This window comes from Dromaius novaehollandiae, chromosome 18, assembly GCF_036370855.1.
Source record: "Dromaius novaehollandiae isolate bDroNov1 chromosome 18, bDroNov1.hap1, whole genome shotgun sequence".
Classification (NCBI taxonomy): Eukaryota; Metazoa; Chordata; class Aves; order Casuariiformes; family Dromaiidae; genus Dromaius; species Dromaius novaehollandiae.
In genome coordinates this window covers 15,291,207-15,317,808 of record NC_088115.1, presented here as the reverse complement: position 1 = coordinate 15,317,808, position 26,602 = coordinate 15,291,207, and the positions used below count along the sequence as shown (strand labels likewise).

General features: G+C 50.9%; 3 protein-coding genes across 8 annotated transcripts; 1 reads left to right on the top strand and 2 right to left on the bottom strand.

Moving 5' to 3' along the window:
• Nucleotides 1-3,371: 3,371 nt before the first annotated feature.
• Nucleotides 3,372-6,302, bottom strand: MTNAP1 (mitochondrial nucleoid associated protein 1). Its single transcript, XM_026112449.2, has 4 exons — nucleotides 5,774-6,302; nucleotides 5,290-5,397; nucleotides 4,951-5,067; nucleotides 3,372-4,379 (listed from the first exon to the last, which is right to left on the bottom strand). Exons 1-4 carry the CDS (start codon nucleotides 6,243-6,245, stop codon nucleotides 4,351-4,353), a joined length of 726 nt encoding a protein of 241 aa, XP_025968234.2. The 5' UTR covers nucleotides 6,246-6,302; the 3' UTR covers nucleotides 3,372-4,350.
• Nucleotides 6,303-6,361: 59 nt separating this feature from the next.
• Nucleotides 6,362-17,116, top strand: VCF1 (VCP nuclear cofactor family member 1). 4 transcript variants are annotated; one of them, XM_064522813.1, is made up of 5 exons: nucleotides 6,362-6,600; nucleotides 8,054-8,236; nucleotides 9,764-9,896; nucleotides 12,555-12,617; nucleotides 14,334-17,116. In XM_064522813.1, exons 3-5 carry the CDS (start codon nucleotides 9,795-9,797, stop codon nucleotides 14,574-14,576), a joined length of 408 nt encoding a protein of 135 aa, XP_064378883.1. In that variant the 5' UTR covers nucleotides 6,362-6,600; nucleotides 8,054-8,236; nucleotides 9,764-9,794; the 3' UTR covers nucleotides 14,577-17,116. The 4 variants fall into 4 exon arrangements, with proteins under 4 accessions (XP_064378883.1, XP_064378880.1, XP_064378881.1 ...); XM_064522810.1 differs by lacking the exon at nucleotides 9,764-9,896 and adding an exon at nucleotides 12,231-12,272 and having other exon boundaries at nucleotides 6,364-6,600; nucleotides 8,140-8,236; XM_064522811.1 differs by lacking the exon at nucleotides 9,764-9,896 and having other exon boundaries at nucleotides 6,365-6,600; nucleotides 8,140-8,236.
• COG1 (component of oligomeric golgi complex 1) lies at nucleotides 15,596-25,620 on the bottom strand. 3 transcript variants are annotated; one of them, XM_064522809.1, is made up of 15 exons: nucleotides 25,280-25,620; nucleotides 24,450-24,694; nucleotides 24,090-24,271; nucleotides 23,520-23,690; nucleotides 23,268-23,421; nucleotides 22,027-22,237; nucleotides 21,023-21,811; nucleotides 20,541-20,687; nucleotides 19,270-19,431; nucleotides 18,793-18,920; nucleotides 18,010-18,118; nucleotides 17,392-17,501; nucleotides 17,211-17,286; nucleotides 16,780-16,819; nucleotides 15,596-15,773 (listed from the first exon to the last, which is right to left on the bottom strand). In XM_064522809.1, the coding sequence occupies exons 1-14, from the start codon at nucleotides 25,547-25,549 to the stop codon at nucleotides 16,802-16,804; spliced, it is 2,772 nt and encodes a 923-aa protein (XP_064378879.1). In that variant the 5' UTR covers nucleotides 25,550-25,620; the 3' UTR covers nucleotides 15,596-15,773; nucleotides 16,780-16,801. The 3 variants fall into 3 exon arrangements, with proteins under 3 accessions (XP_064378879.1, XP_064378878.1, XP_025968233.2); XM_064522808.1 differs by having other exon boundaries at nucleotides 15,596-16,819; XM_026112448.2 differs by lacking the exon at nucleotides 16,780-16,819.
• Nucleotides 25,621-26,602: the final 982 nt, after the last annotated feature.

Sequence of the window (26,602 nt, the reverse complement as noted above, 5' to 3'; positions counted from 1 at the left end):
CCTGCTCAGCTTGGGAGGAGGCAGGTTTTGTGGTGCAGCTGGGGCCTGGGTTGGCTGTGGTGTCCTTTGGGGGGGGGGGGGGGGTTAGGCTGTGGGGACCCTGCTGCCACTGCGCTCCCTGCCTGCACCAGGACTCAGCTGCGCCTGTGGGAGCAGCCGTGATGCAGGAGCTGGTGCTGGAGTGGGGAAGATCAGGGTTGACTTGGAGGCTGATGTGGAGCAGCAGAGAGGAGCCTGCTCCAGCCCTTCCCAGGTAGGGACAGTAAGTTGGGGACAGGGCCCCATGTCTCCCAGCCCCTCTCTGCCCCATGACCTGCTTGCACCCATGGCCACTGGCCTGGTGGCCCTGAGAATGGTCAGGTTTTGGCCCAAAAGGCTAAAGCTGCCAGACATCTCCCTGCTGCTGGGTCCCTGGGGATCAGCGCTCCGACCCCCTTTGCAGCCGGGGGGGCTCTGATGGGCACCTGCAAGGCAGCTGGAGGCCGGTTCAGCCTGGGGCAGTGCCCTGGGGACCCTGGTGTGGGGGTTTCAGGGCCTGACCCTGTGCAAAGGGGCCTGTCCCGGCTGCTCAAGGGGCCATGCCAGTGGGCACTGGAGCAAGAAGTGACACTGTGGCAGCAGCCGGCCCTGACGCTGGGTCACTGCTGTGGCCAGGCCCTCTGTGACCCTTCCGGCACGTCGTCGAGGAGGAGGCAGCGGCATGCAAGCACCGGTGGCAGGGGCTGTGTGAGAAGGGCGACCAGTGCGACCTCCTGCACAAGCACAATGTGACAGAGATGCCCGAGTGCTGCTTCTCCTCCGGATTCGGTAGGTGCAGGAGCCAGGCCAGGGACCCTAGAGCCCCGCAGCCCGGGGACCCTGTCCCACAGCCCTGCCCCTCCGGTCTGGGCTCGAGCAATCGCCTGATGCCACCTCCCGTCTGCGGGGAGAAATGCCACCGGCATCTGCCCGGGGCCACTGCTGTCCGGCCAAGCCCGGGAGCGAGCTCGTCCTTCCCAGGGCAGCGGGGCCGGGTCCTGCCCACGCGCCCCGGCAGGAAGCAACAGCACTTCAATTCCAAAAAATGGCTCAAAATGCCTCCTCGAGCGCTTTCCGCTTGCTGCGTTTCACTCGGGTGAGCATTGTCCCAAACCCATCGCTCCTGCACGCGAATGCAGCAATAAGGAATGTCCCTTCCTGTGCATGGACGCGACGGCCCGTGCCACCGGCTGCCCCTGGTACCGAGGCTTCTGCAGGCACGGTGAGTGCCCACCGCCCGTGTGCTGGAGCGGTGCTGGGAGAGGGGGGGCTCCCTGCTCACTCCTGGGGGCAGCGAAGGCCCTGTAGAGCCGAGGAGGAACGGGGCTGCCGAGGAGAGCCGGGCTCCCGAAATCCCTGCTGAGAGGGAGCCCAGCCTGGTGGCACCCAGGTCACTGCACCCAGGTCACCGCACCCAGACCTGCTGATGGGACCTGTCCCGTGCGTGGCAGGGCCCCGTGCAAGCACAAGCACGCCCGGAGAGTGCTGTGCGCCAGCTACCTCCTCGGCTCCTGCCCAGAAGGACCCAAATGCCAATTCATGCAGCGCGTCTGGGGCAGGCTGGAAGGAGCTTGGCACGCGTCCGGCCTGGGACAGCCGAGGGAACAGTCTCCTCCTGCCAAGGCCATGGAGGTGGCCACAGCCCTTGCGGTGGCTGAGCCACGGACAGGCTCTGCAAAGCCCTTTGAGTCCTTGTCTAAACCAAGTGAACCCCTCTTGGATCCTTACCTTCCCGCTCAGCTGCAGACCTTGTGGTCACCAGCTCGTGTTGGAAGGGGATGTCCCAGACCCTGCGGGAGGGCCATGCCCAGCTGTCTCCAGCCCCATGAGGCTGGGGGAGATGGGGATTTTGGGTGGCTACTGTCCCTGTGTCCCAGGGAATAACTGCCTGTCCTCTGTGTCCCCTCTCTAGCCTCAAGGCCAGGCTGATGATGTGCAGCACTGATCACACCAAGGTGATTCCCATTCCCTCTTGAGCCAAAGCCCTTTCGTGCTGCCTCTTTGAGATGCTGGGGCTGCTCTGGGGCCTCAGCTGTGCTGGTGAAGGGTCTGAGCGAGCCCCAGCCACTGAGCTGGCAGCTTCAATGCATAGGCTTTATTTGCTTTATGCATCTAAAGAAAACCACTTTCCTTCTAGGGTGTATGAGAGCCCCCCACCCTCATTATAGGGGGCTGGAGGGTGCACCCACAGACCCCCCGATGCCGGCCACCGGTGCTACCCAGCACCCGGCAACGCAGCTACAGGAGGCCAGCGGCTGCCCCCCAGGCCCTGCTCGAGCAAGTCACCTGCTTCAAGGTGAGTGTTTTAGCGATGGGGAGGTCTGCTGTGGTGGGGGAAATAGTCCTGCCTCCGAGGGAGGGTAAAGCACTATGGTGAGGGGCAGTCTAAGGTGTGGGGACTCGGCCCTCGGCCAGGAAGGGCTCCCACAGCTCTTAAAACAGCACTCGAGTTGACGTCTCCTCCCTGTGCTGGTGTTTGTGGCTAACGAGTCCGTCTTCAGATGCCTTTCAGAGCTCCCTTCGCCTCCAGGGCTGGCTGGCAGCTTTCTCCCCCGACAGCTGGGGTGTGAACTTGGGTCAAAACACCCTGACTGCGAGTGATGGCGGGGAGGGCTGAAGAGAGATGTTTGACAGCAGACGCCCGCACACAGCGGAATAGCCGCAGAGGGCAACGAGCCCCTCGCGTCTCTTGGGGGGGGATTTGCTGCAGGAGGAGGTCCTTGGCACAGCTCGTACCCGCAAGAGGCAGCCCAAGCGAGGCGTTGCTCCATCAGCCCTGAAATGATGGGACAAGGGATGTGTGATTAAAAATGGACAGGGTTTATCTAGCACAACTGATGTCTCTTCCTGCCCCCTCCGGTGTGGACAGGAGGGTCACTATGCCAATAAGCGTGTGAAGAGTCACCCAGAAATCCTGCTGGAGAAGTGACTTGACTGCTCTGGCAAGAAAAGCAGAAGGAAGACGCACCATGAGGTGTAAAGTGTGGTGGAGCCAACAAGGACAGTGGTTTGACTAGAGAAGCCAGTTGCTTTTGCTCAGCACTGGCTCTCACAGCTCTTTGCAGAACCAACAGAGGATAAATCACACTGCCTCAATGTAACTAAAATTGGACTCTTCACAGCTCTCACAGAGGTCACTGCCTCTTTCCCCTCTTGCTCAGCTGGCAGATGGCTCACACTTCAGACTGCTGCAGTAGGGAGCTGTAATTATGCATTCACGAAACCACAGTTTAAGGGGTGTGAGAACAGCCTGTGCCAGGGTCCTGGGAAAATGAGGGTGTGGTGTGTTAGTCTCCGGGGAGGGGGTGAGGAACACCATATTTGATGAGAATACATGGCACCAAGTAGAAAAGGAAAATTCACAAGAGCTTTATTGCTACAAAGATGGAATTCTTGATGAAACACCTCTGTTGCACCTCACTTAGAATAAAAAGTTTAGATTTTTTTTTTCCTTGGTGATTTTTTTTTTTTAACCCTTCATGCCTGTAACCTCACCACCCCTTTTCCAGATACAACTGGTGATGGCAGGCTAAAACCAGCAGTCTCGTAACTGTCCTTGTTTGTCTGCTGCAGATGTTGGTTTGCCCTTTGGGCACAACAGCTAATCCAATGGATTTTCTTCCCCCAGAAATAGGGCGCTGCACTGCAACTGCTGCTGCTTTAATGCCTCCACAGAGCCGCTTCCTGTAGCTGCCCCGAGAGCCTGGGAGTCCCATTGGTGCAAGGCTGTCTGCAAAGCAGGGGCTGTGGCCCCTTTGAATGGCTCTGCAGGGACTCCCCTTCTCCAGTGATGAATGGGCACCAAACGCTATCTTGCCTACTGTGGAGAGGGTAAGTAAAGAGGTACAGCACCTAACTTGAAGAGCGGGAAAGTTATTCTGCCCTAATTGCTCTTCCCCATGAGCAGTTAGAAACCTTATTGCTGAATACTTGCAGTACAACATAAGTGTAGAATTAAAATTTATATCAACAGCCCAGGTCAATGAGCTATCCTGTCCCTGGAATATCCAGTGAGAGATTCAGGTTTCTGCAGACAGAAGGAGTTCTGCATCGAGATCTGAGCGGCTGCCCTACCGTTTTCTTCTTGCTGTTCAGGTACTAAATACTGTCTGACCCCACATCAATGAATGCAGACTGTTACTGTCAGTGTTACCCCTCTAATTACAGGAGGATAATTGAAAAGCATTCCCTGCAGCATCAGAAATTTAACAGCTTGTCTCTGATGGAAAATGGGCCTCACTCTGCATCCCTGCTGGGATGACAGTCCTAAGCCCTAGTGCTGAATTCCAGTCAAATCTCTGCAACTGTTCCCTGGGTGCTGTTCCAGCTTCTTCAGTGGTACTTGCGCCAGCAATTATGCTCTAGAAAAAAAACCAAAAAACAGTGACAACATCAGTGTTAGCAGAGTGCTATGTGCAGGGATGACGTGACAGTGAGCAGGGGTCTGACTACAGCCTTCTCTGCAGATATGCTGTATATGTAAGAGCAAGTCCTGCTGGAGATACTATACAAATATCAGCAAATCCCTTGAGAGTCACTTGTGAGTAAATCCAGGGAATGGGCCATGTCCTGTGTAGCAGCATTGCCTCCCTCTGCTTTGCACAGGGTTCAAGAGGCTCCTGAGTGTCCCTGGTCCTCTCCAGGGAGAGGATTATGAGCTGTGAATCCAGCAACTGTCATCACCACCTTTATTAATTAAACTCCTCTACCTACCTAAGCTGCTCAGCTTAGCAATTCCCTAAGCAATAGATAAGTAACAACAGTCAGTTCCCTGCCAGGACAGAATACTGTTCCCTGAGCTCTGATATTTGTTTCAACTGTGAAGTATTTAAATGATTTCAGAGAATTAACATGAATGGGAAACAGACTTTCTGCCTGCTGCAAAAGAAGGAATTACCTGAAATAAGACAAATACCAAGAAGGAAACCTTACTTATGTGCTGATAGTTCCAGCCATAGCTGAGGACGCAGTATCCAGCCAGAAGCATGGAAATTCCAGCTGTTCCACCCCTCTTCACGTTGATGTATTTGTTGCAGTAGCTGTTCCAAGCTGTTGGAATAGAAACACAAGGGCCAAAACACCTAGTGGTCTCTAGGAGCTCACTGGTTCTTAAAAATTTCCAAAATCAAATGGTTGGGTCTACTGACTTACTTCCCCTTTGTAAAGGCTCAGACTGGCAGCCTGGACCAGGCTGCAGCAGCACGTTAGCAGGGATGTTAACCAGATAAGTGGGACAAGTCTCCACTGAGAGAACCAGTAACAGAGTCTTACCTTTCTGCACGCCTCCAAGCAAGCTCTTGGGAGTGAAGTTGCAAGTGGCCAGCCACATGGGCAATTCTCCCAGCTTTACATCCATCAGGTGCCTTTCTGAGAGGGGAGCTAAGAAAAGAGAGGTCAAAATGGTCAAAAGCACGAAAGCAAGGCCAACACGAGCCGTGTTCACATTCTCTGCGTGGGTGGCGCGCATGGAGCTGGTCTCCAGCGTGGTTCCAAGTGACCTGGGCCAGGGACGGGCTGCTTGGGAGGGAACGGGGCATCTTCCCTCCTGTAAAGCAGGTGAGTTGGGTTTGGCAGCCCAGCACTTCATGGAGCTGTCAAACGTGCAATACCCTGACTCGATGCTAAATTAATTGGGGAAATTAAAGCCGTGGTTTTGTGGGGCTGGAGGGTTAAGAGAGGTAAGTTCCTAGGACTGACAGCAGAGCCGGGCAGCGGGACGCCCCTCCGCAGCGGAGCCTCCTTTCTCTCGTTTTACCTTGCTTTCCTCCTGCGGAACCGCCCTTCGCCGCGGTGGCCACGTCCTCCTGGAAGGGCCTCGCGCTCAGCCCCCGGTAGCCGGCATAGAGCTCGGGAAGCCACTCCAGGCCCGCGGCGCCCGCCGGCGCGCTGCCGCCGGGGCCGCGGGGCGGGCAGATGGGCCGCTCGGGAGCGGGCGGCGCGGGCCCGGCCGCCGCGGCCATCTGCTTCTGGCTCCCCCGCGGGCCGCTGAGGTAATTCGTGGCCGCCCCCCCGCCGCGCCCCGCCGGCGGCAGATGGCGGTCCGCGGCGGGCAGCGAGGCCGCGCCGGCCGCCTGGGCCTCCGGGCGCGGCTGCTTCTGCCGCCGCGGCCGGGGCTGCTCTGCGAGGGCGGGCGGCGGCGCGGCCCTGCAGTGCGGCAGGTGGGCGCGGAGCCGCTTGAAGGGGCGGCGGCAGTGCGGGCACAGCTCCGCGCCCGGCGGCGCCGCCATGGCGCCGGGCCTCCACCGGCCGGGGAGGGGGGGGGGCACCTCCCTCCTTGCGCGGCGCAGCGCGCATGCGCGCCCGCGGTGACGCAAGCGAGGGGGTGGGGCCCGCCGGCAGCGCGCCGGCGCGGAGGCCGGCTGGGCGCGGCGGCGCGCATGCGCGGGAGGCGGGGACGCCGGAAGCGGCGGTGGGAGCCGAGCGGGGGGGACGCGGCTGCTCGGCGGCGGCGGGCCGCGGCGCGACGCGACGCGCGACGGCCTCCTCCCTCCCTTCTTTCCCTCCTCTCGCCTGGTCCGGTCCCGTCCAGCCCGCCATGAGCTGTCGGCAGCCGCTGCCGAGCGAGCGCGGAGCGAGGCAGAGGTGAGGCGAGGAGCCGGCGGTGGGGGAGGGGAGCGGCGCCTGAGGCGGCGGCGTGGGGGAGGGGCGGGCAGGCCCCCCCCCAGGCTGGGGGCGTGGGTTTGGGGGTGTGGGGGGGCGAGCAGGACCCCCCCCTGGACCCAGTTTGGGGGCGTGGGGCGTGCAGGGCCCCCCTTGGCTGGGGGGGTGGGTTTGGGGGCGTGGGGGGGGGCGGGCAGGGCCTCACCGGGCTGGAGGGGGGGGATGCGGTTTGGGGGCATGGGGGGGGGCGGGCAGGACTCCCCCCCGCCCCGGTCTGGGGTGTTGGGGCTCGGTTTGCAGGGGGCAGGTTCAGCCAGGGCCTCCCCAGGCTGGGAGGAGACTCGGTCTGTGGGGAGAGGGGAGCCCCACAGGGAGGTTTTGGGGTGGGGGGCAGGTCAGCAGGCAGAAGGAAAGCCCCCCCCCCCCCCCCCGGATCGGGGGCTGCAAGTCTTGGGGGGGGTTGGTGGAGTTAGGGGGAGCAGGGAGGGAAACGCCGCCCCTAGGATGGGGGAGGCTGGTGGACTGCAGCGGAGGCTGCAGGGGTGGCGGAGGGAGGGGGTAGCTCCTGCTCCGTAGGTGTTGACCAAACACTGACAGCTGAGGCTGCTGCTGAAGCTTTTCTGTAAGTGAAAGGGCAGCTGTAAATATCTTATTTGAGTCCTTTTAGTGTTTATATATATTACTTTTAAAAAACAAAATAGTGCCATTCTAGATCTTGTGTAGTGCCCAACGCACTGAAGTCCGTAGCTCCATGGTGTTTGTACGGTGGGAATAAGGATTCGATGCTACTATTAAACGTCTACTAATGCTGAGAGGTGTCAGTTTACAACAATTTTGCTGTTACTGCTAAGTTGCTATGAAGCAGCACTGATGTCATAAGAGGATGGCAAATAAGTCTGAAACAGCGAAGGACTGGCCTTTTATGTGGTGTTTTCCAACACCTTAATTGCAAAGCTTTCATTCACCATCAAAAATAACATTGCTGAGGAATGTGACTTGACTTCAAATGCTGTGAGAACTAAGAGAGTGAAGGAAGTCATCGTAGACACTAATTGTAGACTCATGTAAACAAGATGAACTTAATTGAGTATTTATTGAAAATGTAGTTACTGCTACTCTTCCTGAGTGCTTTTCTTAGCCAGTCAGATGTCATTCAAAACCCGAGGCATATTTTTAGAAGCGTCTGAGTACTGAGCAGTGGCAAGGCTGAGAAGTTTATTTAGAAAGATGCTTATCGGTAGTTTTGATGTCAGATATGAATCCATGTCTCTTAGAGTGATATGAAAACTTCATCCTGGCTCCTTTGTGGGAAAGGTCATAGTTTTCTTTCTACTCTGTAGAGAACAACTACAAAGAGAATATGAAAGGCCACAGTAGTTTAAAGGTTTAGAGGGAGCCTTCATTAATTTATCAAGTTTTCATGCTTTTATTGCAGACTCACTTTTAGAAAACAAAATAGAAGGTAAATCCAGTGGACTGCTAGTATTTTTTTTCCCTCTTTTCTACCACAATTTCCCTCAGGAAGAGGAGGCGGAATGGTAACGAAGATGACAGTCACATTCCCCAGACAAAGCGTAGTACCAGAAATACTGTCCTTCAGGACTCTTGGGACACTGAGGTGAGAGGCTTTTCAGGCAAATTGAGTCTTTTAATGCTGCATTTAAATAATGGTTGGAATATTGCATGAAACGTCATTCACAGAGAGCTGTTAATGAAAACACAAGTTTTGCGTTGTGTAAGAGGTCCTGAGGCTTAGCTCAGTGCTGTACTCCAAAGATTGGAATCTGTAAAATACAGTTTGGAAATCAGCATGTTTTCCAATGAATGTGCCTATCTTTTACTTGAACGGTTCTGTTAATATATTTCAGCTCTTGATGCATATTACCCAAAATGAATATGCAAGGAAAGCATTCACTGCCATTTTTAGTTTTGCTGTCTCAAATCAGGTGTAATGTATCCAGAACCAAACAGTGGATTACAAGTGGTCACTTTGCCTGGCTGCATACTCCTCCAACTTTGTATTTCCTTGTAATAACATACTTATATGTAGTAGGAAGTGAAAACACACTTCCCCGTTACAGTGGATCTCTGACTACTGTTATTTACAAAGTACCCCTTGCAACCACTAGCACTTGTTTGATCTTTGAAAAATGTTCAGCAGTTTAAGCAAGACTTGCTCACTCAAGGCTGAAGGACTTGAACTCAGACTATTTGGTTTCTGTTTGTCTCTGCTATGATCTTCTGTTGGACTAGGATAAATTCTTACCATTTTCTCTCTGGTCTCCTTGGCTGTTCTACAGCATAAGTAGTTATTTAAATTGCAAGAATATTTTGAAGTCAATTGGTAAGTGCTATCTGATGAAAGTGGGCACTGAGTTATCTCCAGAATTCATTGCTCATATGGCAGGTGCTCTGTGAAGGTGCAGTTTGCTAGCTTTGATAGTTCTTTTTTTTAAAAAAATGCTGATTTCCAAACTGTGCTGCCTAATTTCCTAAATTGTTCCAAGTATTAATCATCTGAAAATTCACTATATAGTTCTAGTTAGCAGTGTGTCTCTGTTGCAATGTGATGACAAAAAGAGCATGGAGTGAGGAGGCCCCCCCTGGTTTGTGTCCCTGGAGGTTAATGAAATATTTCTTTTAAATTTTTTAAAAATACAGTTTGTGTTCTTTTTTGCAGCCCCCTCACTCTGAAGGCTGGTTGCAATGAGTAATTATGAAGTATTGCAGTTATGTTGAACTGTTAACTATACTTTGATTGCACAAAATGTTGTGGGCTACATAACTTTGAGCAACCTGTCTTTTCTCTTTTGATAATAGCTTCAAAGTATACTTACATTTAAGATATGAAAATCTGTATCCCATCGCTCCTTTTGTCAGGGATACTTTTTTTTTTTTTTAAACCAGTGCACCTTTAGAAGTGTCTGACAGTGAAGTTGTATGGAAAATGTTGTCTAACAGTTGAGACGTTCATCATGAAGGTATCTGCTGTGACAGAAAAACTGTCTTACATTTCTGGCGCCTGTATTACTGTTTTGCCAGAAGTAAGACTTGCTGGGATGAAGTTGTTGTTTGCTTCTTGGGTATAACGGGTAGAACATTAAATAGCTGCTTGCCATCTGACACTGAATCACTTGTCCAACAGGTTAAACACCTCTTCGTGTGTAGAGTAGTTAATGGCTAAACAAGCTTTATGGCGGGAGGAGGAAGAATTTAGTATGGAACAAGGGATTGAAGTAGGAGTAATGAAATTAAGAATATCAGGAAAAACCTTAATGGTGAGTGGCAGAAGCACCTTTGCTTGTCATGTAAACACTTGACGTTTGACTGGGCAAAGCCGCTAAACTGCAGAAATGGAAATAGTCTTGTAGTAGCCACACAAGAGTGAATGACCTTAACTCTGTCCTTAACTGCTGATTTGTTTGGGTTGCTTGCAAGAACAGCATGGATATGAGCTGCCTGCCGTGCCATCAGCGAAATCAGTGCAAAGTTGAGTTGCTGAAGCTAACATTAAGACTACTGCTTCATGCATGCACCTGTGCTGTAAAAGTGTTTTTAACATATTAAACCTTGATATGCAGGCAAGCAGAATTTCTTACTGTTGATGCTGCATTGGAGGAATGTGCCTGCTGGACACAGTCTTAGAAAAATCAATGTTCTCTTTCTCTAGGGAACAAAATTCACAATGTCTTCTACTGATGAATAGAGCTTTATTTTATTTTTTTTTGCTTGTTTTCTTGTAATGTTGGATCACTGAATTGAGCGTGCCCAGAAACTCAAACCACGAGATTAAACTACTGTTATTCCAATGTATCTTTAAGGACTTCCTGTGCCAAATGGAGAAATTCTTGTGCTTATAGTGCACAAGTGTTTCCGATTCATGTCACTTTGAAATTGTTGGCCATTTGTAACACTTTTATTTAGTTTCCTGATAGTTTGTCACTTACAAAGGCAACTCTTGCAGATTAAAAATCCCAACTAGCTGTAGAGTATTGAACTAAGAATAAAAATGTGTCAGAGGAGGCGGAGGGGGCATTTTGTAACTTTAAAGAGTACATGAGAAGAGAACTGCTTTTCGTCTGAGGGCATAGCTACACCTGCCTTTCATGAAACACGATTCATTTTGCCTTCCTTCAGTTGAAAGTTGGCAATTTTATTCATATACAGCTTGATTTAACTGAGAACATAACCTCGATATGAAAATGAGGCAGCTTTGTTACTAAAACTGAACTCAGCTTATGGCAGGATATCTCTTTCCATTTTTTTCCTTACTCTTCAAAGATGACAGCAATATATGTAAAATGAAGGGAGATCTTTTTTGCCTTACTGGCAGTTCAAATGTAAGGTGTTCTGTGATGTTATCCCTCCATTGCGTGCTTCTAGTTGCATGGCTCATGTGAGCTAGATTTTTTGCAGAGTATCACTGTTTTCTCCCACTGGATTGTCCTTTCATTCAGGGTAGACAGCATCCTTGACTTTGACTGACTCTTGCAGGAGGGAGGCTGAGATTCTCTTCAGTATTTATCAGCACTGTTTCTTGGCAGATTTTTATAAAGATGTGGGATTCCTGCTGTTCCTGAAGCAAACCATTCCCGTACTTGTAGATGAAAGCCGCCATGAGGACAGCACTGAATTTCTACATTGCAGTTCAATCCATGAACATGCACATAAAGAAAAAGCTAGATTACCATACCGAATGCTAAATGCTGGTAAAGCGGTATGCTTACCACCACATCTCATTTCCTGTTCAGCCTGTACGCCATCCTCCCCGCTTTCAAAGAGGTTAGCTTTGTTGTCTTCCCTAGTGCTTGTTTACAAATTTAGCAAAAGCCCTTCCTACTCTTAGTCATCTGCTTGCTTGTACATGAAGCTATGTAGAATCGTAGCAGATCCCATGAGACGCCTGCTGCAAGCAGCCACGCGGGGGGAATTACTAGAACGTGCAGTTGTGCTCTGCACAACCCAGTGAATGGCCAGTTAAAAGCCCTTTGCACTGATTTTCCCTGGGAAGGAAGGGAGTCTTCAGTTTCTGGCTAGTTCTTTTCCTTCCTGAATAACCTTCTTCGGTAAAACCTCATTTCTTAAGGTTCCTCTTTTGTTAGCTTGACTGAAGACAAGATTCCCCAGAGCCTAGAAATCAGTGGAGAGGGTTACTGATGCAGGACAAAAGTTGTTTATCTCAAAGCAGAGTTTTTGTCTAGCCTTGCACCTATGTCATTCTCTTCAAATATTACTCTAGTGAGGAAGGGTATTGCTGGCTTAAATTCTAATTAAAAACAGATTACTTCTCAGTTAAACGGATCTTGAAAGCTTTTGAGAGTAGCCAGGTCTAAGTGGCTGTTTGTCAAGTTCCTGTGATAAGTGGTTGAGATGCTACATTACTGGTCAGTGGATTAGTTAAAACATTTCTCTGGTCTTATCTTGGAAATTATTTAAAATTTTGCAACTACTTGGTGTGATGTTTAGAAGAGCTCATGAGCCAGATAAGGTACTTATAAACCTTCATTGGGCTCCTTTCCTTTGCCCTTTCACTTAAAACATTGTTTCATTGTGTAGATAACTGTGGTTGCTGACGTTATGACTTTAAGGATTCTTTTTTTGTCTAATTGTAGTCCAAATGCCTAACAGAGTGTGCACCACAGCCTGGGGAAATGGTAGGTCTTTGACATGATTTGGGCAATAAACGGGTTTCACGTGCTAGTGAATTTTTGCATTAGAGAAATGGAAATAAAGAGGGTCTGATAAACCACATCTCTCAACAGCCTTAGATGTAGGAAGCACGTCCCAGGACACAATCTGTTTGAAAAAAGAAAAAAATCAGACGTGCAGAAAATAATCATTACTAACAGCTCTAAAATGTTTGTTCTGTTAAAACATGAAACCTTAGCGGTAAGTAATAGTAGGTTCTCATTTCAATTTTTACCTTGATTTTTCAGAAGGTGGCTGTAACGAAAAACAGTAAGGAACACAGACTAAAAGGAAACAGAGTGTCCTGTGCGGTGGGTTTCTCTCCAAGGCTGCTGTAACTCGTTAAGCGTAACAAACAGTGTTGCATTTCAATATTTACGCTTTTTTGCAAAATGAGATGGCCTAGTAAACACCATTTAGTGGCTCCACTCTCTCCTTCCAGTGTTCCCTCCCTCTCTAGTATTAGTAGTATTCCTACTTCCTACTCTTCCTAAGAGTAGCTGGTTGCTCGTGGTTGCATTTGTTGCTTTCTTAAGATTTTATTTTTGTGCTTTATTTGCTAGCTGAATCTAACACCAGCATGGTTGCAGCCTCAGCACAGTTTTCTTGCTTGCTCTACTACAACAGAACTAAAGCATTTTTGGTGCTTAACAAAAAAAAGGACATTTATTTTGTTTATACAGTTGAATTCTTGTGATCAATTGTGTAATCAGTGCTGCGGGACTTCCAGTCTGGCATTTTGGTCCCTCTCAAATATTTATACAGAGTGGCTTCCTGGGCCTTTCTTGCTGGTGGTTGACAGACGTGCCAGGTGCAGTTTGCACCATTCTTCTATTTTACTCCAAAGTGAGGCTTTCTGGATGTGGTGCTGACTGTTAAAATTACTCTTGACTTCTTTAAATTTGGTGTCCTCTGCTCTGGCCACCAAGCTTTGACTTCTGTGGTTTTAGTTTAATACTTAAAGATGTTTATCTGCTGTCATTTATGCTGGCTGCTTTTTTGAATTTACACATAATGGGAGGAAGTAGTCACTTTCTCATTTTTAAGCACTTAAATCTTTGCAGTATTGTCCTGAACAGCATATCATGCTGTAATGAAATATTTCAGCTGTAACTAATGGAAGTCTTTCCTTAGCAGCCCTTAAAATGGTGTAAAAGAGTTTTATGTCTTTGAAACACTGAAAATCATGGCTTAGTGCTCTTCTAGTATTGTTGCTATAAAATGTGTTTATCCTTCTAAATGCTGGTGAATGAGCCCTGTCGTCTTACATGAGCTAAATCATGAGTTCTGTTTTCTGCTTATGGAAGTATTTTGATGGCTGCTGTCACTCTTTCACTGTAATGTCAAGTAAATTGGTTTAGAAAACTACAAGTTAATCTTTCAGTCCCACTACTTACTGGGAAGATAGTAGTTGTGTGTATATCAAGGTGTTCAAAGACTTAAAATGGGTATAGTGTTGCATTTATTTTTAACAGCCTGTTGCTTGGATGCTTCAAATCACATTTTAGAAAAATTGACTTCTAGAAAGATGCTTTGCATGGTGCTTACCTAAACTGTCTGCTAAACAGAACTGATGTGAAAAACGGTACAGCTTTTTTCTAATGTCCTGCCTGCCTTTACTGACACATGCAATTCAGTAGCAATGTTCTTTATTTTCCAATTCTCGGATGGATTCAGCAAACTTCACTAGTGCTAATAATGGGTCGTGGGGGCAGAACTGGTGGGCCTAAAACCAAAAGATTGGAACTCAATGTACTGGAGGTCAGTGAGCCTCAGGGTGAAAGCTTGTTCATCCCTTCAACTCCTTGATGCTTTTCCGGTGTTGGCAAAATAACTGAAGCAATAAATGCCAAGAAAGCACACTTGGTGGATGTACTTTAGTCCATCAGGCTGAATGTGAGCCTGAAAACCTGGAAGGAAGAGACTTATCCTAAAGAGTATTTACTTAACTGAAGTGTTTCATTGTGGACAGGAGAGAAAAAGTATACGTGTCATTTTGCTGTTAACGTTCTCTTTGTGTCTCATAGTCCTCCAGCAGTGATAGCGGCAGCAGCAGCAGCAGTTGTAGTAGCAGTAGCATCAACAGCCCTGACAGAGCAAGTGGTCCAGAAACCAGCTTAAACCAGATAATTGCAGGATCCAGTCCTGTCACCTCTCAGTCCTTCCATGAGCAATCTGCACTAAGTCAAGGTCCTTACTTCCACATCAACCAGATCCTGAAGGAGGCACACTTTCACAGCTTACAGAATCGGGGACGCCCTCCTACATGATGAACCGGCAGTTCCTTGCCTTCTGTGAAGGGACAGCACTGTGTAGATTTGATATTTCAACTTAAAGTTTGTTAAAATGGAATTGCACAAAACGCCTGTTGCCTTTTCAGTCTATATTTGAAATAACAGGTTAACAGGAAATTGTTTACTTGTGGTTTGCTGCACTATTGCAATGCAAAAGGGGCTTTGAAGCAATTTTTATAGGATTCTTTTTGGGGTGGTTATAAAGTACATGTCAAGGTGAGACTGAGGAATCCACATCTGTATTATAGGATTGCATAATGAGTCCAATTCCAATTGACTGCCTAATCTGTTTGTTAGCAGTTCGTTGCTTTATGTAAAGTTCTTTCAAACATTCATCTTCAGTTTTATAAGTCTTTTTTTAATTTCAATAAAATAGTAAAAAAATTCTTTGGCAAAATTTTTTTAAAGGCATGATGCTAGTTAACTGATCTTTTAGAGTTAAGACGCTGAGAATATCTGCTGTTACTGGAATCCTTTAGGACTACTCCAGCTGCAACTTTCCACCCAGCTTAGTGTGTGATGAGCCTTACTTACCTTGCTTGATCTTTACTGCTGCAGTATTCAAAAGAAAATGTGAAACTAGAACCAGGAAAGCTTAGGCAGCTGTAGGCAAAATATCAGGTGCCCATTGGGGTCCTTTAGATAGCAAAGGATAGAGTAGCCTGGAGAGGGCTTTTGAACAGGGAGAAAGTAGACCTGTGTAGCTCAGACACCAGTTTCTAATTGTGAAATGTTTTGTTTTCTATTAAATTGTGTTCTACTGTTCTTAAACACAAATTTAAGGTTAACAACTCCTAAGGAATGGGAAGTGAAAGAGTAGCTAGACTTCTGTTTCAGTAGCCAGATTGCAAAGACCATCCTGACTGATGTGATTTAAGTAGCAAACTATGATCTTGCTAAGGATGGAAAAGTAATCCTCTTCTGATAGTAACAGTAGAGGTGTTACCACACCCTGCTGAGAGGAGAGCGTGAGGATGAATATATAGACAGATGTGTGGGTTTTGTTCTTTTTTTATTATTTTTTTAATTGAATCACTTGGTCATGCCTGAAAGCCATCCCAGCTTGAAGAGAGAAGGTGCAGCTGTGTCTTCCTCCTCGGTTACAAGCTGCCTGAACAAAGAGCCAGGGCGGAATGTCTCATCTTCTGTTCTTGTGAGTGCAGGAGGTGGAACCTGTATTTTTATTTTTTAGAGAGAGAGAGTCAGTAGCTATTACAGCATACCTTTGGATTTTTTCCATGTCCTCACTTACAGTAGCTGCAAGGAGGCATGGACTACAGCAGAACAGCTGTTCTCAGGCACATTGAGCCTGACCTAAGTTGTGTTACTGCTGCAGTAGGTGGTTAGTGACAGGCAGGACAGCGGCAGTTCTGAGTGGTACAAGCACAGCTTCTTGCTGTTGTTAGCAACAGTTAACTTCTCAGATGTCATTCACTGCTCAAAAACAATCATTCTGTAGTGCAGGAGGGAAGGGGCTGTTGCTCTCAATGCAAGGGGGAAGAACAGAACGCTAAAAGTACAACTCTAGCCTTGCCTAGAGAGCTGTTCTTAAGTAACTGTGGACTTTAACCTTTCCAGAACCTTTTTAGCATAAAAGAAGTAAGCATCTGTCAGCAATTCAGAGAAGTGGGGCCAGTGCAGAATATATGTATCACCACAGCCTTTGCTACTGCTACAACAGGAAAGGGGAGCGGTAGGAGTGAGACGGACATCACTACACACTTCTACAGTCTACTACGCCTGAGGTGTAAGAGGTAAAGAATACCTTCATTTTAAAGCTTCAGGCTTTTATACAACCTTTATACAATGTCTAGATCTTAATGCTTCTGAATAATGGAGAACAAGAGTTGCAGAGTAAAAGTTAGCATCTCAGGTAACATTCTTTGCTCTGATAAAATCAGACCTTTACTCTTCTGTCCTAGTTGAAAGGACATCACCATAGATGGATATTGGGTTAATAATGGCTGAAGGAAACAGATTGCTAAATACTGTTTCCTGTAACAGTGAGGTATTCCTTGGCTCTCTGTCCTCGGCATGGGGAGCTCCATCTAAACGGATATTTCAAACTGTGGGAAACACGCAGCAACGTGATAGTTGTCTGCTAATAAAAGTCAAACACTGGACAACACAAAGCGTTTGCAGGAGGAGCAAGCCACTCAATTCACACAGGCTTAAATACCCAAGCCAGACTTCATCAGGAGTTAAAGGTCAGCATCATACTGGAAGGGAGTTCAAATAATTAGACAGTATTTTCAACATTTCTTGCAGCCATCCTTAAATGAACCAAGTCTTTTATGCACTGATCTCAAAATGCCTCCTCTGTATAAGTTTTCACTGCATTTTCATGGTGGTTATTGCCTATGTTTTATTGCAGAGCAGTGTGCCAAAAAAAATCCAGGCACCATCAGTTTTCTTTTTTTTTTTTTGAGGGGCAAGGGGAAATCCAAACCGTCTCATGCTGTGTTGCCATAATGGTTCTCTCATTTTACAGAAAATAAAAAACAGGTTAAATATTACTATGTTTGGCTACTTTCTTCTTTCACTGCAAGTTACAGTGTAGGTGGGAGAATGAGCACTGGCAGAAAGTTAATAAGGCTTTATTTTACCAACCTGAACTCTTTCTGTGTTTCTGGCAGCAGATTTGCTCTTTCGTGAGCTGGACATACTTAGTGGCAGAAGTCCAAATCTTAAAGAGACGGAATAAAGAAATGCAACTGGTAGCACGGAAGCAACAGTTTTAGAAGTATTTCCTAAAACGATGTGAGAATGCACAGCAGAGTTGAATACTTACCTGATCTGACTGGATGCTAATGGCAAGATATTATGGAGCTCCTGGGAGCTCAGAGCGCTGCTCCTACTAGTGTATTGGTTCTCTGTCCCAGTCAACAGGCCGAAGAGAACCTAGGAGACATGAAGGAGCTGCTAGTATTTGGGGGCATCTGTGGGGCTGATCACATGAACGGCACACCCCCACTGACTCTACTGTATTGTTGGTAACGTTCCAGAATACTTGTGGTTAGTTGCTTAATTATCCAAGTTTGAATATTAGGTCTCTCTCTTCACCCTCTTTAACTCTTGCTGTTAATTGGTGCTGCTAGCTATTATCATAGTTGAGTTCTAGGCCTATTTCAGTACTACTTAACCCAATTAGTATCACACAGGCTCCAGTGAATCCTGTTAGATAAAGTTGAGCCAACTCCATGCATGATTATGTGTTATCTTGCCAGCACAGCAAGCTACCCTTATCGTCAGCTGGCTTTAAATACTCTTCGCGTTCCTGAGTAAGTGCCAGTAGTTATCTTTGGGTATTAAGCAGTTTATAAACCCACCAAAGCTGCCCTTGTAGAGCACAGCGAACTTGTTTTGCAACATTGCTTCCTGATGCATTCTTTCCTTTTCCTGAACTTACTGAGGTTCGTTGAACCAGGCGATTAAGGTTGCTATTTAAGTGCGGAGTAAAAACATCCAAGTCAAACGGATCTATGTGTCCCTCCAGGAAGTCAATCACCTTCTCAACCCTACAACCAGAGCAGAAGAGTCCTGTCAGTGTTACATCTTAGAGGAGTAGGATACAAGAAGGATGGCTGCTGATGAGGACAAGGTGGTTTCATTCGTCCCCCTGAAACCTTGAGGGACTTACCCTTAGGTGACTAAGCAAAACAGAAATTGCCTAGCGGAACAGCAGCTGTTTGAATGGTTTCCAGCTATTACAAATACAATCTACAGTCTGCTATTGCACAGGAAAATTCACCCTGCTGTAAGCCTTACAGAAAGATGCCTCAGTCTCAAGACTGGAACATAGGCTCCCGCCAAGAGTCTAAAACTTGTCTAACTGTTCTCTCCAGGAGCATTCTCTGAAGGTACCCTGCTGCCACATGGACACACTGTATACACAAGCAGAGGGGACCAGTTGCTGTTTCTGAGCTGTCAGCCTCTGAACCCCATCCCTCCTACCTTTTGAGGATGAGCTTAGTGTCAGTGAAGGGAGTTGGAGAACAAAGCTCTCCAACTACAGGACAGACCTGTTCCTGGGGCAGTGCACAAAAAGGAGCATCTGTGCTGCTCTTCAGGATATTCTGCTTGGCCCAAACACACCAATTCTGTAAATATTCTCCTGTCTGCCGGTAAGTTTAAACAGTTTTGGGGCCCCACAAGCTACTGCTGGGATCTGAATCCCACAACTGTACCGCACCCAGAGTCATGCTTGATCCTGCTGGCTTTTGCTTCCTCGCTCTTTGCTGTCAAGATGATATTCAGGTACCGCAGATCATAAAGTAACTGCAAAGCTCTGTTCTGGGTCATGGGGAAGGTGCCTTCTTTCTGCAAATAGGACAGTCAGAAAAAAAGGCTGTCCTGACTCACATTGTAAACAGGGCTTTCAAAGGACTGCTGTAGGCTAAACATTTAACAGTGCTGGCATCAAGAATCAACCAACCCAGCTAAACCATTCAGAGCAGGCAATCTGGTGTCAGATCCACTTGTTGCCTCATCTTTTTTGGGAGGTGGTGGTGAAAAGGTATGCAACCACCCTTTCTAACTCTCACAGGTGGACAGTTTCTGTTCCAAAGGACAGGAGCATGCATTATTGCCACATGATCCAGCGACCCTCTCGTCCCACGCTAACTCCAGAGAGGGCAGCACTGTGAGCAAGCTGATTGTATTCGCATACCTTCTCCTGCTTCTCTCCCGAAAGCTTTTCATAGGCAGCAAGCACTTCCGCCATGCAGGTCTTCAGCAGCTCCTGCAAGGTGACTTTTGGAAGAGTGTGACCTCCAACCCGGTTCACCTCTTGGCACAGACTGAAGAGGAGGCACTGAACGTACCAGGATGGCTGTTTAAAAAAACAGTTAGCAAAGTATTATTTTCATGTGGTGTAACTTCCTTTGGGTTGTCTTGCTTCCTCAGCAACCTCAGATCTCTACCACCGAGATCTACCTGCCCCCATAGTCTGGCTCCAATCTTTCATAAGATTTCATCTGCTGATAGACCAGACATTTGGTTATAGTGGTCCTAAAAGTCACACAATTACTTTCAGCAGGAAATCTTCAGCTGAATGTGGTCAAAACGGAACTGCTCTTTCTGCCTTTTTTCTGTCACTGTTGATCCCAGCACCAGCTATTTGGGTTCATTGTTTACTCCCTTGCCCTTCTCCCTTATCTCCAGACTAGCCTGAGCTTTCAGTCTGGTGCTTTTTCCTTCAGAATCAACAAAATTCACCTTCTGAAGGTCACTACAGGAGACTGTTGTCCTGTCCAGCCTCTCTCTTACTGAGCAAACGCTGAACTCATTCTTGCCTTGGCCCTCCTCTCCCTCCATGAAACTGCCACCTGCTTTATCACCACAAGTGTCACTCCTGCCCTCCCCAAGAGCCCAAGGAAATCTGCAGGCCTCAGGTTTCTCCTCAGATTTTGCAGTCCTGCTTTTACAGTCCTGTCTTTCAGTGCATTGAATTTCCTTGAAATCATCTCTCCTGCAAGCCTCTATGTATAAGCCAAATGCAAGTCCTCCTTTGGCTGAGCTTTACAGGATCTGGGACAATCTCAATCCTTTGAATATGCAGCAGCAACTGTCTAATTTCCTTCCTCTGACCTCTATCCTTAAAGAATAAGCACTGCAAAGAGCAAATAACAGCACAAGAGTGTTTGCCCTGTGGTCATAACACCAGGCAAACTCCACAGCAGGTCAGCACACTCGCACTTCACACTTGACTTTCAGTGGGAAGGAGGATGATGGCTTCCCTACTGACCCACAGAAGCGTTAAGTCTAGAGATACCACTTGATAAATGACCTGCTAAATACAGGGCTGAAGCCTGCTCAAGTGAGGTGTCCCTGAATACAAAAGACAGGCTGGTGAGTGTTTGACAAGGCAGTGGTTTCGGAGACCAATGCTTTTCTCCTGACAGACTGTTTCTCCGCACTGGGAGAGGATGTTTCTCATACCTGCACAGGTAGCCGGATCTTTGACGTCACACTGTTTCCAGACTCTGTCTCCTCCTGAATTTCAATTTCATCCCAGTTGGTGGCTGAGGCCAAGACAGACCCTGCTGTGTCTAACAGCAATGTGCAGGTGAAGCCCTGAACCAGAGCCTAGAGTACAGAACACAAAAGCACAGTCACAAGAGAGAGTTCTAACATGAGGAGTAAAAATTGCGCAGCCTATTCCTTCCCATGGAGGCTGACCTCCCTCTTCCCCTGTTCCTTCCCAAGTGAACCTTGTGAGGACCATCCCGTTACAGTGGATCTGCTGGATGCCACCTCCCAGCTGCAGCTGCCTCCTCTCCCCGCAGGCCGATCGAACCCTGTGCTGGCAGCGCGGTGAGCTCTCAGGAGCTGGCACCAGCTGAGGAGCAGCAGCACTGATCACAGGGAGCTGAATGAGAGAAACCCACACAGGAAACGTGATGAGAGAAACAGCCCCTTACTTTGGTGACAGCTGAGCTCCAGATCTGGTAGGCAAACAGGCTCTGCTGCAAGAGCTCTGCCTTCACTTCCTGCCACTTGGCCTGCACAGGGTTCACCTCCTGGGCTTTGCCCTTCCCCAGCTTCTTTGTGGAGCGCGTTTCCTTCAGCGCTGCCTCCGTGCTGCCCGACTGGCCCAGGATACACTGCTTCAGGTGAGGGCACAGCTCGCTGAGGGACTGGCAGAGTCTTGCCATGAAGAGGACAGCGTTGAGTTTGGTCTCGCCGGGAGCGTCTGCCTGCTCTCCCAGCAGGCTCCGGGCGCTCTGGAGCTCTTCGCGCACGCAGCCCAGCACGTAGTGGATGCAGGAGACGCAGTGGTCGCGGAGCAGCCCCTCCACGGTGCTGGCGTCGGCATATCGGTCAAAGGCAGAGCGAGACGGCACCACGGGAGCTGCCTCCTTGGCAGGTGAGGAGTCCGAGGGAAGGTACGACAGAAGGTCATCCAATTTGGCCTTCAGCTTTGAGTCGAGAGCGGAGCAGAAGCTCTGCACACACGGAGTGAGCACCTGTGCTTTCATGGACAGGCCACTCTTGGTGAACTGACTGCGGTTTGCCACGTTGACCCAAGCGGCATCGGAAGGCAGGTCACTGGAGCTCTCGGACCACAGGAATAAGGCCACGTTGTGTTCAAACTGGATGTGTTTGTTAGGGACAGAGGTGCTGGACTTGCTTTCAAGTTCCTGCAGGGCTAAGATAAGAAGCTGTTTGGAGCTGCTTGAGATGGAGTCAAATCCTTCTTTAGTCAGTGTCTGGAAGAGAATGAGAAAAACACCTTTTATTTGTGCTTCCTGCCACCCTATCACTATTTAGGTATGCAGCTAGGGCTGGCTCACAGGCAGCAATGGACAGTCCTAGATAATAGTGAAGGACACAGCAAAGTTCCCAGGTTCTCCATGACGCCAGCTGCCCCAAAGGCAACAAAGCTTCACTCAAGGGAAACCTGGGAAGACCTGGGAGCACCCACCTGTAACCTGTCCAGGAACAGCTGCTGCAGTAAGTCCTCCCAGAAGGAAGCAGGTTTGTCCAAAAGGCGACGGCACACAGTGTCCCAGTGCTGGCTCACAGACTCGCTTGTGAGCAGCTCCCACACTGCATCGCGGATCCCAGCAAGGCCTTTCAAGCTCTTCACGTAGACTAACAGGTTGGTGATTCCAGCCTTGATGTCGTCATTACACCTGAAGGCAATGTTTCACTTCAGTCTGACTTGCTCAGACACAGCCCCAGGGGAGGCAGGAGAGAATGTCTGCACAAGGTGGGGAAATTCTTAGCATTTCAGTAAGAGGCTCTACCTGGGAGAAACACCTGCTGACAGTGCCCTTTCCTCTGGGTGAGTCCGGCAGCTGCACCCTGGGTCCCGCAGCAGGGCCTAGCAGCAACGCCGTGTGCCCTCCGGCAGGAGCCTAGGGCTGTGACGGGCACCCAAGCTGGGAGCACCGCTGCCGCACTGCACCGGCACCCCAGGAACGCTCCCGCTACACTGACTGCTCTGCTGTTGCCAGCCAGCAGACAGGCAGGGAGAACACGTGGGGTGCTCTGGGATGCAAGCTGGGGAAACATCCCACGGCCTGCCAGCGTGGCCACGTGCCATGGTGGGCTGCAGCTGACTGCAGGGACCAGCTGGCCACCCCGGCAGCAGCTCCACAGGATAACGATACAGGACTGACAAACAACTGACAAGGCTGTTAACGTGGGAGGAAGGGCTGCCAGATTGTTCCCCTTCAGAGGGCAAAGCAGGGTGGGAAGGGGTGGAGCTGGGAGGTCTATAAAGGGGGTCTGGCTGCCTCCCCCCCAGTTTGGGGAAGGGCAGTGAGGAGGAAGGAGGTGCTCGACCAGGAGCTGGAAGAGCCAGGTAAGGGGTTTCCTTCTCATTTTTCTCTGTTTGCTGGTGGGTTACTGCAGCATGCAGGAGCTCTAAACAAATATTGCTGTGCAGCCCTGGGTGAGTCCCTGTGGTCTGATATATTGGAGTGCTACAGCCTGGCTTTTAGGACAACCCTATGGTGTTTCTAGCTGTTTAATTGTAGGGGAAAAGGGATGGTGGACAGGGAGCCAGCAGAAGACACCACCTGTCTGGAGTCAGCCACTGAGCTTGGGTTTGCTTTGTGCTGCTGCTTTGGCACAGAGACTTTGTGGTGTCTGGGAAAGTCCTACAAAGGAGGCCACTGCACGCAGCGTCCAGCAGCACAGAGGTGTTGCCGCACTCACATGGTGATCCACTTCTGCAGCGTATCTCTGAGGTAGTCCTGGCTGATGGGGTGTGCCAGGGTCCGGAGGGCCGGCTGGAACTCCACCACGGATGCCGGGAGGTATCTGAACCAGCTGCTCAGCTTCACCTCGTCCTCCAGAACCCCACCTCCCCCTAGAAGCACATGGGATGGGGGAAATCAGCCCAGCGCGGTGGCAACCTCCTGCTCCACAAACCCAGAGAGCCAGAGCTGCCGCTGGCCTGGTGCATACCTGCGGGGTGCTGGCCTGTGGTGCTCTCCAGTGTCGAGAAGAGCAAGCCACAAGTCAGGGCTGGATCTGAGGGGACCCCTTCGGGCATCGTGTAGAAGAGAGCGTGGGCCTGGTACAGGGTGGTGGTTAGCAGTTCCATCAGTGAACACACTTGAGCTTTTATACCTGCGCCTGCAGAGAAATGCCTTTCAGTAAAGGCAGCCCCTTTAACAGAGATGTGACCAGCCCTGCGTTTCAAGGCAGGCAGGCCTGTGAGTCAAGGGAAACATTCCCAGCGAACGGCTGCAGGGCACAGGACTCGGCTCTGTGCATCACCTGCTTCCCCAGTTAAAGACGGGCTTGGCGTGGGCCCCTGTACACTTAATTGAGCGTCGCAGCAAAATGCTGCCAGCGTTGTCAGCCACAACACCACAGCAGCGCGCGGTGGCTGTGTCCCTGCCATTGTGAGCTCTACAGGACCAATGTCCCCAGATCTTCTGCCTGCATGCTGCAGGGCAAGAAGGGCAAGCAGGAAATAAAGCAAAGCAGGTTACCCAGAGTTAAGAAAGGAGGCAGTCCAGCCATACTGACCATGATGTGGCTGGTTGAGAAGCTGCTGGATAGCAGACTTCCTGGCCAAAAGGAAGTCAGCCAGGGCCTGGCGCGGAGAGCTGTCCTCCAGGAGCATGATAGAGCACAGCGCTTCTGCCACCGCCTGGTCCGACACGGCTCGGCACTTCAGCAGGGATTTGCTCTCCTGCAGGATGGTGGATCTAGCAAGGGAATGAGCCAGGCAGTTACCTTGCACTGGAGGAAAGTAGTTCAGTGTTTGACTGAGGGATTCAGGTTTGGTTATGTGACACTCAGCAGAAGGGGTTCCCCCATCTCCTCCCTGCCGGGAGGCATCGAAGGGCAGCAGATTGCAGGGCAGACCAGGGCCGGGCTGCTCACCTGAAGTGGCTGGCAGCGGCGACTTGCCGGACGAGGATGGGGAAGCGGGCGAGGATGGGGCTGTACCGGGAGCCGCTGGGCTCGAGCTGCAGGAGCCCGTGGAGGTGGCAGCAGAGCAGGTAGAGGCGGGTGGCGTGCAGGTAGCGCGAGGCCTCCATGGCGCTCCACACCTTCTCCGGGATTTCCAGCAGCAGCTTGATCTGCGCTGCGGTGCGGTAGAACCGCTCCTGCGCTGGCTGCGGCGCCTGGGCAGGGAGGGCCGTACTGCTGCCAGGGCTGCACCCCCTGTCCCCGAGGTGCCCGGTCCCCCAAGTACCGACCCCCATCCCTCTGGTGTCACCTTCCCTGGGGCACCCGGTCCCCTCAGCATCCCCTGTCCCTCCCTGGGCCTCCCGGTCCCCCTGTCACCCCTGGCCTTTCAGGGTCCCCCTCCCTGGGGCACTCTGTCCCCCCAGTACTCCCTGTCCCTCCAGTACCCCCTTCTCTGGGGTGTCCGGTCCCCCCGTGTCCCTCCCCTGGGCCTCCAGGTCCCCTGTCACCCCCCTGTCCCTCCCCAGGCCTCCCAATCACCCCAGCATCCCCTGTCCCTCTGGTGCCCCCTTCCCTGGGGTGTCCGGTCCCCCGGGCCTCCAAGTCCCCCTGTCACCCCCCTGTCCCTCCCCAGGCCTCCTGATCACCCCAGCACCCCCTGTCCCTCCGGTGCCCCCTTCCCTGGGGTGCCCGGGCCCGGTGGCCCCCCCCTCCCCGGGGTGCCCGGTGCCCCCCTTCCCGCCGTCCTTCCTCGGTTCCCCCTTCCCCGGGGTCCCCCCCGCGCTGTGCCCGGGCCTCACCGGCGCCGGCGGCCCGGCCCGGCCGGCGCCGCCCCGCTGCAGCCCCCGCACGGCGCCCAGGAGACGCTCGGCGCTGAGGCGCATCTCGGCGATGGTGTCGGCCGCCTCGATGAGGTCCCGGTAGCGCTCGCCCACCATCTGCCGCAGCTCCTCCCGCTTCTGCTCGATGCCGGCGCGCAGCCGCCGCTCCACAGCCCGCAGCTCGGCCGCCGTGTGCGCCTCGAAGAGCGCCTCCGCCTCGGCGCCCCGCGCCGCCATGGCCGCCGCCATGGCCGCCACCGTCACCCGCAGCCGGGGCGGCAGTGACGTGGCGCCGCCGCCATCTTTGGGGCGGGCAGCGGTCCCGCCCGAGGGGGCGGGGCGTCAACGCGAGGTCGGGCGCCGCCATGTTTGTGCCGGGCAAGCCCGGCCTGGCGCCGTTGCCATGGCAGCGGGGCCTGCGCGGCGGGCCGGGCTGTCCCAGGGGGAGCGGCCGTGTCGCGAGGGAGCGGGGCCCGCACCCCCGGGAGCCTCCCCCAAAACCCAGACCTCGGTCCCCGCCGGCCTCTGCTGCGCCTTTATAGGCGATGCTGGGGGTTTCTGCACGGCAGCAGGCTGCTGCGGCCGCACAGGCAGCGCTAGAGGGAGACAGCCATGCGCTGCACCGCCGGGCGCCTGCTAAAATACTTAATGTTAATGTTAAACGTTAAAGACTTATCCCCTGGCAGGCCGGAGCCTTTCTCCCTGGGTTATCCTCCAAAGGAGGAAAGCAAGGGCTTACAGTCTTGCTGAGCCCGGTGCTGCGCACTGGGAGTTTTCCCAGTTTACCATCACTGTCAGTGGTTTAAAAAATAATAATGCTCCTTTTGCTCAAAACTGTGCTGAATCAGGATATGTGTGTGGCGGCAGAGCTGGAAATGAAAAGCTGCCCTCCTCTGTGCCGCGTAGCTGTGACTCGAAGCGTATATACGCTTTACATCCTGGCAGCTGTCGGCAGCCTGCAGAGGCGAAACGGCACGCTCTGTTTTTTCCCGTTTGCAAGATCTTCCCCGGGCGGTTACTGACTTTCTCGTATCTGCTGCCTTGTAAAAACTTAGTGCAGAGACCTCTATTCGTGTAGGTATGTACGTGTGTGCGCCTGGTTATATATAAAGGTACCTGTTTGCTTGACAGCTGACTCAGCCAGCTGTATTACACTGCAGCAACAGGCGTGGAAATTGCTTTCCTGCAAATGCTTGTTCAATGAGGCAGATCTTGTCTTGGCTACGTGCTGCTCATCTGCAGGGAAAAGACTGAGGCGCGGGGCTGCAGCACGCTGCAATCCGCCTCTGCCGGCACGTCGCG

Bases quoted from the DNA above. Each gene is read 5' to 3' on its own strand.
- MTNAP1 (XM_026112449.2), bottom strand. From the start codon at position 6,245: ATGGCGGCGCCGCCGGGCGCGGAGCTGTGCCCGCACTGCCGCCGCCCC. The intron at 5,068-5,289 runs GTAAGACTCTGT...CTATTCCAACAG, and splicing joins GCTTGGAGGCGTGCAGAAAG to CTTGGAACAGCTACTGCAAC. The intron at 4,380-4,950 runs GTAAGGTTTCCT...TTTTTTTTCTAG, and splicing joins CTGGAACTATCAGCACATAA to AGCATAATTGCTGGCGCAAG.
- VCF1 (XM_064522810.1), top strand. From the start codon at position 6,554: ATGAGCTGTCGGCAGCCGCTGCCGAGCGAGCGCGGAGCGAGGCAGAG. The intron at 8,237-12,230 runs GTGAGAGGCTTT...GTCTAATTGTAG, and splicing joins AGGACTCTTGGGACACTGAG to TCCAAATGCCTAACAGAGTG. The intron at 12,618-14,333 runs GTGGGTTTCTCT...TGTGTCTCATAG, and splicing joins GAAACAGAGTGTCCTGTGCG to TCCTCCAGCAGTGATAGCGG.
- COG1 (XM_026112448.2), bottom strand. From the start codon at position 25,549: ATGGCGGCGGCCATGGCGGCGCGGGGCGCCGAGGCGGAGGCGCTCTTC. The intron at 23,691-24,089 runs GTCAGTATGGCT...ATTTCTCTGCAG, and splicing joins TCTCAACCAGCCACATCATG to GCGCAGGTATAAAAGCTCAA. The intron at 23,422-23,519 runs GTATGCACCAGG...ATGTGCTTCTAG, and splicing joins CACAGGCCAGCACCCCGCAG to GGGGAGGTGGGGTTCTGGAG.